We start from the raw sequence: 10499 nt of genomic DNA, 5'->3' as shown, positions 1-10499 counted from the left end.
TACCGGATATCCGTTCCGAATGGATGCATTTCCTCTGACAAGTACAACTGCACTGCGGCGTAGCGAATCTCTCTTCAGCTCCACACAAGATTTCGGATGCAAAAGCGGCGCTACCGACGACGCGTATCGAAGCCGAGCATCAGGTCTTGACGTCACGACGAGGCTTTGCCACTTAACACTACGTCGTGAGAACGTCCCTTTTCTGACGGCGGGTATTTTAATATACGGCACAATTATGAAACCTGAAAGAGTCATAGAAATAGCGAAATTGAAGTGATATAACCAGTCGCGTCGGTCCATATGTGCCGGGTCTAACTAGTAAAACAGCAGTTTTTCCAAAAATTATTCTTTATTAAATAGAAGATATAAAAATTATCAGTAGTAATTGCACAAGAGCTCTGAAATTATTGAATTTTTCCCGAGTGACACTTTGACAGTTTTAATTTCACGAGCCGAAGGCGAGTGAAATTATGCCAAAGTGTCACGAGAGCAAAAATTCTATATTAATTTCAGAGGTCGAGTGCAATTTTTTGCGATTATTTCATGAATAAAACTGTTCAAAACCAAAATTTTATTGTAATTTATTTATGTAAGTACCATTAAACACACAGTTTTTATAAATATTTGACGATTGAAAGTCATCACTTTTATAATTTTTAAAACATTAATTATCATTAATGTCACTGAACGTATTTTTTTGTAGCAACGAAGGGCATCTGACCTAATATACTTAACGACGGGAGATTATCAAAAATTATCGATTTAATTCAGATTTCTGTAGCTTTCTATTGGTCAGAATCTCCTATGAATGAAATAATCGCTTTAATGTTTACAAAAAATGTACAAAGGCAGAGTTCTTCAAATCTAATTTTAACTTATCTTTTAAATATTAATATATCCAATGTTTTAACTAGTTTAGAAAAAGGGAAAAGAATAAAGACGGCATCTTTAACCTACAATCAATCTCCCCTCAAAATGACTGACAAATGGAAATTAAAGTATGAATAATCACAATCAGAACATCCTCCTTATTTGGCAGATTTGGCTCCTTCCGATTATAATATTCGAGAAGACTTTTGAAAAGAAATAATTACACTTTTATAAAAATGAACTTTTTTATAATAACACCTTTTTATTATTTATAGGAAAGAATATATAAAATAATTTAACGATAAATGATTTAACGATAAAATGCTTAAAAAACCAAAAATTACACTCTAATAAAAAGTACTTTCTATAATATCACGGTTTTGCTATTGTATATGTACATATATAGGACACAACATGTTTGGAAAGAATAATTAACTTATAAAATATGAATTTTTAGTAGGTGTATTAACTGTTATTTATAATTACGATTCCAAAAATTACACTAGTATAAAATAGTATTTTTTATAATACCACGGTTGTTTAAAATGGTATATGTATATAATTTTAATTATATAAACTTTTAATTATTTATTAAAAAAAGATACGCAACAGCCGGGTTCCAACTGGGGGCCTCTCGATCTGCAGTCTAATGCCACTGAGGCACCATCAATTTGTAGATATCAATTTATTAACGTACTATAAAATATCATTGAATTAGTCTCATTTTTAACATAGTTTGAAATTTAAAAAAATCGATTTATCCATACAGTGTGATTCAGTCAGTGGGGTAAAGCTTTGTAGATCCGTTATAAGTAATAGATAGTAATAAAAGTTAATAACAAAAATTGTAGTCAACTTTGATTACAGATTGATAATAATCAGTAATCGTAAATTGTAAGTTTTAGACAATTATTCAGCCATGGCTTACTTAAAATTTGGAAAGATTTAGACCCGTAATTATTAATAATTTTGTTCTGAAAAATGAAAATATCTCGAAAACTAATAAATTTACACATAGGGAATGTTATACAAAAATTATAGTATGGTAATGGTACTTTTCGATAATGATATAAAATACAGGGTGTTCTATTTAAAATTACTGAGAAAATAATGTACTTGCGTTTTGACTCACCCTGTATTCAATATAAGGAAAATTAGCAAAACAAACATTTACGAAAATTTTGACAATAAATTAAAAATTATGACGTCAATAAACTATTGACCTTGTGCTTGCTTTTATTTATACAGGTAGTTAAACTTGTTACGATTTTCATATAAAATTGGTTATAACTTTGTAAATACCCCGTATAACATACCAAACCTTAATATTTTTGTAATCGAAAAGTTACGAAGATTTCGAATATAAAATAAAATACAGGCTGTTCTATTTAAAAAACATAAGTTTGGTCTGCCACTATGTTATCGAACACCCTGTAACATGCCAAGCCAACTAATTTTGTAATATGAAGCTCAAAGTTCACTACAAGTTTTGTTATTAAGTTTTATCGCTACACATTACTATAACGGATCTACGGAGCTTCACCCCACTATATAATTAATCACCCTGTATAATATCAGTTAAATATTGCATTGTTAGCTAGTTCTAAGCTATCCTGAAAATTTCAGGTGTCTAGGTAGCCTAGAACTATTTTTAAAATGGATTAAAAAATTTGCGGAGTCCGTGACACCAACCAAGCCAAGTATATAAAAAGGTTTTAAAAAGAAACAGTACCTAGAAGCACGAATACAGCAACTCGAGGAGGAACATAGAACCGGTCACTCTACACAGTTTTATAGGGACCTAAAAACAATGACGGACAACACGACAAACAGCCCAAGATTTATAAAAGACGATGCAGGACAATTGCTCACAGACGACGAAGAAATAAGATGCCAATAGAGAAAATATTTTGAGCCACTCTTAAATACAGAAAACCTCACAACGACAGAGCAACAAAGACAATACCAGTTAGCCGAACCTGAGATACCAGGGCCCACACTAGATGAAGTAAAGTCCGCAATTTCGTCCCTAAAAAACCATAAAGCCCCAGGCCCAGACGCCATACAGGCGGAACTACTAAAAAAAGGGGGAGAAAAACTACATCTCGAGATATGTCATCTTATAAGAGAAGTCTGGGAAAGGGAAGAAATACCGAAAAACTGGCATGAAAGCCATATACAGTCGGAAAAATGAAAGAATACCCATGAACGAACATATAAAACACGCTGTATTTTCCTGTCACCGTGTCACACAAAAAATTGGCCAGCGCAAGTACATGTAATAATTATTATTACATGTACTTGCGCTGGGCAATTTTCTTTGTGACAAGGTGACAGGAAAATACAGCGTGTTTTATATGCTCGTTCATCGGTATTCTTTCATTTTTCCGACTGTAATACCTACTCACAAGAAGGGAGATAAACAAATATGTCGGAACTATAGAGGAATACCGTTAATCAATACAACATAATACAAAATTATATCCATAATACTATCTAGAAGACTAACTCCATACGCAGAGGAAATAATAGGCGACTACCAAAGCGGATTCAGACCAGGAAGGTCGACCATAGACCAGATCTTCGTCCTACGCCAGGTGTTGGAAAAAAACTGGGAATTCAACCGGGATGTACACCAAATCTTCGTGGACTTTAAACAAGCTTACGATTCTGTTAGCAGAGAAGCATTGTGGGAGACTATGGTAGAAATGGGAGTGCCTGGAAAGCTGGTACGATTGGCACAGGTGAGCACGGAGAACGCTTCCGCACGAATCAGAATTGGCAGCACCACGTCGGAGGAATTCCTCATCGACACCGGGCTTAGACAAGGAGATCCTCTCGCCCCCCTGCTGTTTAACTTCGCACTGGAACTAAGCTCTTCGCACTGGGACTAAGTAAGGAAAGCTCAGCCACAACTGACAAACGGATTTGCCGCCCAAGGATCAAAAATACTATTGGCCTTTGCGGATGACGTGAGCACAATTGTACAATCCACCAGAGATGCAAAAGAAATTTTCACCCTATTCGAGAACGGAGCCAAGGAAGTTGGTTTTAAGGTCAACGAGGACAAGACCAAGTACATGGTGGTTACGAAGAACCCAAGACCAAGGGTTAGACAAAATGTAACAATTAATGAATACAACTTTGAAGTCGTCAAAGAATTTAAGTACCTGGGAGCGATCATAACATCTGAAAATAAATATGAAAATGACGTGGCAGCCAGGATCATTGCAGGAAACAGGGCATATTACTCATTAATGACCGTACTTAAATCAAAAATACTCTCAAGAGCAGAAAAAATAAGAGTATATAAGACAATAATTCGTCCCACAATAACGTATGGAAGCGAGACATGGACTCTGAACAGAGAATTTATTAAAAAATAAATAAAATGATTTAATATTACATACCAACTATCCAGAATCTAGATTAATGTTCTTTGTATAACTCATTCTCTTCATTCTTAAAATCAACAATTCTTACAGATGGAGTCTTCACTTCTTTGTTCGGTTTATGGCATCATAGTCAACACTTTCGTAGTAGGCTTCCTTTGTATTAGTTTGATTTTTATTTACTTTTCTGTTAGAGTTTTCAGAAATCTTCGCCTGTTTAACATTATTGCCATTCTTTAACTCGTTTAAAGTCTTGAACTGCAGACAGGACAGAATCATGTGCAATAATATCAAAGCTACAATAACAGGCACGCATACAAACTTAATGACCCAAAAACTTTCAGATAATTGTTGGAACTTTTGAGAATTAATTCTTTCATACATAGTACCAGTATCAATATTATTATTTTCAGATTTACTTTCTGTGTTTCGATCATTTGAAACCAATTTTTTTGGAAAACATTTAAAATTTCTACGTGACGTATTTGCTATACTGTAATTTTCGAAATCCTCATAAGATCCTTTAAAAACCACCATATCAAGTCGATTAGTACACCATATTAGTGAGCTATTTTTGTTAAAATATAATAGTTGCAATGTAGTTCTAGTTCCTTCGTAATCAAAAACTAGAAATGTATTTGAATTAATGTTATATTCCTCTACCATATATCGCTGTGTGTGAATTTTATGTTTTTTATATTCCCAGCAAACACCAACAGAACTGTTAATTTTTGGGTCTTGGCATTTTCCTTTATGATAGTTACAAACTGTTCCACTGTTTAAACGTATTACAGATTGAGCCATATCTACTACAGCTACTTGCTTGTCTTGGACAGGTTTACGAAAATGGGCAGTATCAGGATTACCTAAATAAGTTTTTAGGCAGGAACACAATTGGCTGGTATTGAATTTTGTACAATAAATCATGTCTTCGTGTTGTTTTTGCCCTTTTTGATATAAGATACTTGATGTAAACGATACTTTGCTGCTATATACATACCAAACAGGAATCGAGTACGAACTTGCATAATCTATAATGGTGTAATTTTTGGATTGAGGGTTGATAACTTCACTATGTACAAAAACTAATGATATCAAACAACTTAAATATAAAACAGTCTTCATTTTTGTGAATAATCTTTAAAAACTGCTTCTGTTTTATTATCTACACATCTACACGTAATGCACATTATCATGTGAGTACACCAAAAGAACGGATACACAATGTGGTTTAAAACAGGTTGCAGATAATCGCCACTATCGTGAAATTCCACAATAAATAAACTCTGTAAGTATGCATGTAATAATTTTTTGTGCTAACTATCATATACAGAGCGTTTACTTTCTAATTAGATATACTGCATTGAAGGAAGCGCTAAAATCGGCAACATTGCTTATAATTCTACTACAGTATCGATGTTTAATGTTCGGAAATTACTCATTTACAAGAAGTAGGTAGGGGAGAGTCGGCTAGTGGTACGTGTTGGGTAATTGTGTGCATCAATGTTTCTAATCTCCTATTTAATAAAATTGCAAAAACTATATTGGCGGGCCATCTGATCGCAACTGCCATATCTATCCGACACAAACGAACGTCGGGAGATACTTTACCGGTTGGCAGTTATCGTTTACATGTTTTCGCGTAGTATGATATTGCTTGTGTATCTGGAAAAATAAGCGATAACTTTTTTTCTTGACAGAAATATAGTTTAAATACTTACCACGTTAAACACTGATACACTTAGTTTTGCTCGATTCTTTTTTGTTTTTATCAAATTTTGTGTTATGTGGTGATGAAGTGTAACATCACATTGCGAATTGCGCACCATTAGCCGGCGAGGTATATAAAGGCATTTTTTACGCTCAATTAGATTCGCTTTTGAAGTCTCATCTCTTAGTTGCCTGTCACCTGTTGTAACATAATGACCAAATGTTACCTTTTTACCCACTTTCGACATAGTCATATGTTGCCCTAGGGCCGTAGCCTTAGGAATGTTATCCATCCTTTGGATTTTGCCATGTTGGCAACTATGTAAGACTTCTAGTCTGTTTTTAAAAGGCTTTGACCTTTGTATTTTTTGGTTGGCTCACCATATTCTTGTAACACTGATGATGCTCTTGTTACAGAGTGAAAACGTTTTGTTTCTATGTTTGTAGCCCTATAGGGGCTTTTTAAACTAATATACCTTTTACCAAGCCCAAATTTTTTATTAAATTTTACTTGTAATTAATGGTATACAGCCAGCTACAGGAAGTTTTTCCTAGTGGATTTTTTTTTGTATTTTTTACGTTTTGTGACTGCGTCATAAAACGTAAACAAGCGTTAAACAACCGTCAAAGTAGAGAAAGGAGCAAAGAGAAAGCCACGAAATTGACAAATGGTACAAAAAGGAAAATTTTTGAACACAACAGCTTCGAAGTTATTTCAGAAAGTGAAATGTGTCATGATGATAAGTTGGACGATCTCGTGTCAGATCAAAATGACTTCTGTGTATTATGGTGATGATAGCAAAAAAGTCGAGGTACGGTGCAAGTGTTCGATATACTGTCAATGGTCTCATGCCATGTGTATACGACATGATAGTCCAGAAGGATATATTTGTGACTTCTGCAATACTTAGATTTTTTTTAAATATCTGTAACTTGGTTTCTAATCTTTTCCATATATTTGTTTGTTCCTTTAATATTTATGTTCTTCTTCTTCTTCGTTTTTTTGGCTTGCATACAAGTGCATCTGCCAGCACATTTCATGTAGGTTATGCGAGTCTTGCTCGAAACAATGTACAACCTACGTTTTTATCTTTGCAAATAATATATATATATATATATATATATATATATATATATATATATATATATATATACATCCTACTATCAATTTGGCATCGATACATTATGCATTTACCATCGATTTGGCATCGTCTTGCAAAGTGGCATCTGTATATCGATGCCACTTTACACTACCTTAATAACTTTATTCCTGTACTTGCTACCAGAAGTCTAATCAGCTCGGTAGTTAGAGATTTGATTCCTTGATGTTACTTTAATATATCAGCTTTCCTTGTTTACCTCTTACTAAGTTATATAAGTTTATTCCATAAAATGTTTGAGTCCAAAATGATCGTACAGTGAAAATATTATATACATTTAGTTCAGTGTTTTACCGTTTTGTCGCTGCCGTTATATACATGAAAACGTATATCCCACTTTCATTATCAATCATTTTGGCATCAGAAATTTGGCATCACTGTTGAATACAATATTATTCACAACGAAAAATAGACAATTTGAGAATGTATATATTATTTTCATAAAGAAATCAGTCTGGCATCATGTTTTATTGTTTTCACCCAATTTTGAAAAAATGTGAAAACTTTGTATTATCCACGTCCGTCTGTCCGTCTGTCTGTAACCACAACTCCTCCGTCAATATACCAGCTAGAATGACAAATGAGGTATCAAATGAAAGCTGATAATCCAAGGATGGTACTAAAGGTGAGATATTTGACCTTGGCGGTCTGTCCGTCGGTCTTTACGACCGCGAATATAACTCCTCCATCATTATACCAGGTAGAATGACAAATGAGGTGTCAAATGAAAGCATATAATCCAAGGATGGTACTAACGGTGAGATATTTGACCTAGGCTGTCTTTCCGTCGGTCCCTCCGACCGCAAATATAACTCCTCCGTCATTATACCAGGTAGAATGACAAATGAGGTGTCAAAAGAAAGCTTATAATACAAGGATGGTACTAAAGGTGAGATATTTGACTTAGGCGGTCTTTGACTCGGTCCCTCCGACCGCGAATATAACTTATCCGTCATTATACCAGGTAGAATGACAAATGAGGTGTCAAATGAAAGCTGATAATCCTAGGATGGTACTAACGGTGAGATATTTGACCTAGGCTGTCTTTCCGTCGGTCCCTCCGACCGCGAATATAACTCCTCCGTCATTATACCAGGTAGAATGACAAATGAGGTGTCAAAAGAAAGCTTATAATACAAGGATGGTACTAAAGGTGAGATATTTAACTTAGGCGATCTGTGCGCCGGTCCCTCCGACCGCCAATATAACTCCTCCATCATTATACCAGGTAGAATGACAAATGAGGTGTCAAATGAAAGCTTATATTCCAAGGATGGTAATAAAGGTGAGATATTTGACCTAGGCTGTCTTTCCGACGGTCCGTACGACCGGGAATATAACTCCTCCGTCATTATACCATGTAGAATGAGAAATGAGGTGTCAAATGAAGGCTGATATTCCAAGGATGGTACTAAAGGTGAGATATTTGACCTACATGGTCTGTCCGTCGGTCCGTCCGACCGCGAGTATAACTCCTCAATCATTATACCAGGTAGAATGATAAATGAGGTGTCAAATGAAAGCTTATAATCCAAGGATGGTACTAAAGGTGAGATATTTGGCCTAGGCAATCTTTCTGTCGGTCCGTACGACCGCGAATATAACTTCTCCGTCATTATACCAGGTAGAATGACAAATGAGGTGTCAAATGAAAGCTTATATGCCAAGGATGGTACTAAAGGTGAGATATTTGACCCAGGCTGTCTTTCCGTCGGTCCGTGCGACCGCGCATATAACCCCTCCGTCGTTATACCAGGTAGAATGACAAATGAGGTGTCAAATGAAAGCTGATAATCCAATGATAGTACTACAGGTGAGCGATACCAGGTAGAATGATAAATGAGGTGTCAAATGAAAGCTTATAATCCAAGGATGGTACTAAAGGTGAGATATTTGGCCTAGGCAATCTTTCTGTCGGTCCGTACGACCGCGAATATAACTTCTCCGTCATTATACCAGGTAGAATGACAAATGAGGTGTCAAATGAAAGCTTATATGCCAAGGATGGTACTAAAGGTGAGATATTTGACCCAGGCTGTCTTTCCGCCGGTCCGTACGACCGCGACTATAACTTCTGCGTCTTTATACCAAGTAGAATGATAAATAAGGTGTCAAATGAAAGCTTATAATCCAAGGATGGTACTAAAAGTGAGATATTTGGCCTAGACAATCTTTCTGTCGGTCCGTACGACCGCGAATATAACTTCTCCGTCATTATACCAGGTAGAACGACAAATAAGGTGTCAAATGTAAGCTGGTAATACAAGGATGGTACTAAAGGTGAGATATTTGACCTAGGCGGTCCGTCGGTGGGTCCGTCCGACCGCGAATGTAACTCCTCTATCATTATACCAGCTATAATAATAAATGAGGTGTCAAATGAAAGCTTATAATCCAAGGATGGTACTAAAGGTGAGATATTTGAGCTGGGTACTCTTTCTGTCGGTCCGTACGACCGCCAATATAACTCCTCCGCCATTATACCGGGTAGAATGACAAATGAGGTGTCAAATAAAAGCTTGTGGGTGAAAACCTAGGACTTACGAAGTCCAATTTAAAAATAGGGCATATCAGAGATATGCCTTAGACATCATAGAAGACAATGACACAGAAAAATCAAACAAGCAATATGTCAAAAGGGCCTTAGTTATGTATCTTCGGTCCTGTTGGTCCAATCGTGATGTATAGCACCTCAAATGATAGGATTTGACAAACAGAATACAATGAGAGAAAAATCAAATACAACCTCATGTCAAAAGGGCCTTAGTCGCGTATCTTCGGTCCTATAAGACCAATCGTGACGTACGGCATCTCAAATAATAGGACTTGACAAATAAAATACAATGACACAGAAAAATCAAATACAGCAACAAGTCAAAAGGGCCCTAGTTATGTATATCTAGTCCTATTGGTCCAATTGTGACGTACAGCAGCTCAAATGGTAGGGTTTAATGAACAGAATACAATGACACAGAAAAATCAAATACAGCAATATGTCAAAAGGGCCTTATTTACGTATCTTCGCTCCTATTGGTCCAATCGTGGCGTACAGCACCTAAAATAACTGGATTTGACTAATATAATACAATGACGTATGAAAATCAATTACAGCATCATGTCAAAAGGGCCTTAGTCTTGTATCTACGGTTCTATTGGTTCAATCGTGACGTACAGCGTCTGAAATGATGGGATTTAACTGGCAGAATAAGATGGTGTAGACAAATGAAAATGACGGCATGTAATAACAGTTTAAAATTGTAGAAATAAAATGGATTAACACACATGGTATGACATATTAGGTGAGAGTATTTAACAAATAGAATACGATTACATACGTCCAGTTTTTGACAAGCGACTTCTCTACATA

The 10499-nt window shown here is 35.7% G+C and overlaps 1 protein-coding gene across 1 annotated transcript; it reads right to left on the bottom strand.

The window, feature by feature from the left end:
* Positions 1-399: 399 nt before the first annotated feature.
* On the bottom strand, positions 400-5451 carry LOC114328664 (uncharacterized). The gene is made up of 2 exons (XM_050653911.1): positions 4281-5451; positions 400-1566 (listed from the first exon to the last, which is right to left on the bottom strand). The coding sequence occupies exon 1, from the start codon at positions 5385-5387 to the stop codon at positions 4365-4367; it is 1023 nt and encodes a 340-aa protein (XP_050509868.1). The 5' UTR covers positions 5388-5451; the 3' UTR covers positions 400-1566; positions 4281-4364.
* Positions 5452-10499: the final 5048 nt, after the last annotated feature.

The sequence above is a fragment of the Diabrotica virgifera genome, chromosome 6 (genome assembly GCF_917563875.1).
Source record: "Diabrotica virgifera virgifera chromosome 6, PGI_DIABVI_V3a".
Lineage (NCBI taxonomy): Eukaryota > Metazoa > Arthropoda > Insecta > Coleoptera > Chrysomelidae > Diabrotica > Diabrotica virgifera.
This window is presented reverse-complemented; position numbering and strand designations above follow the sequence as displayed.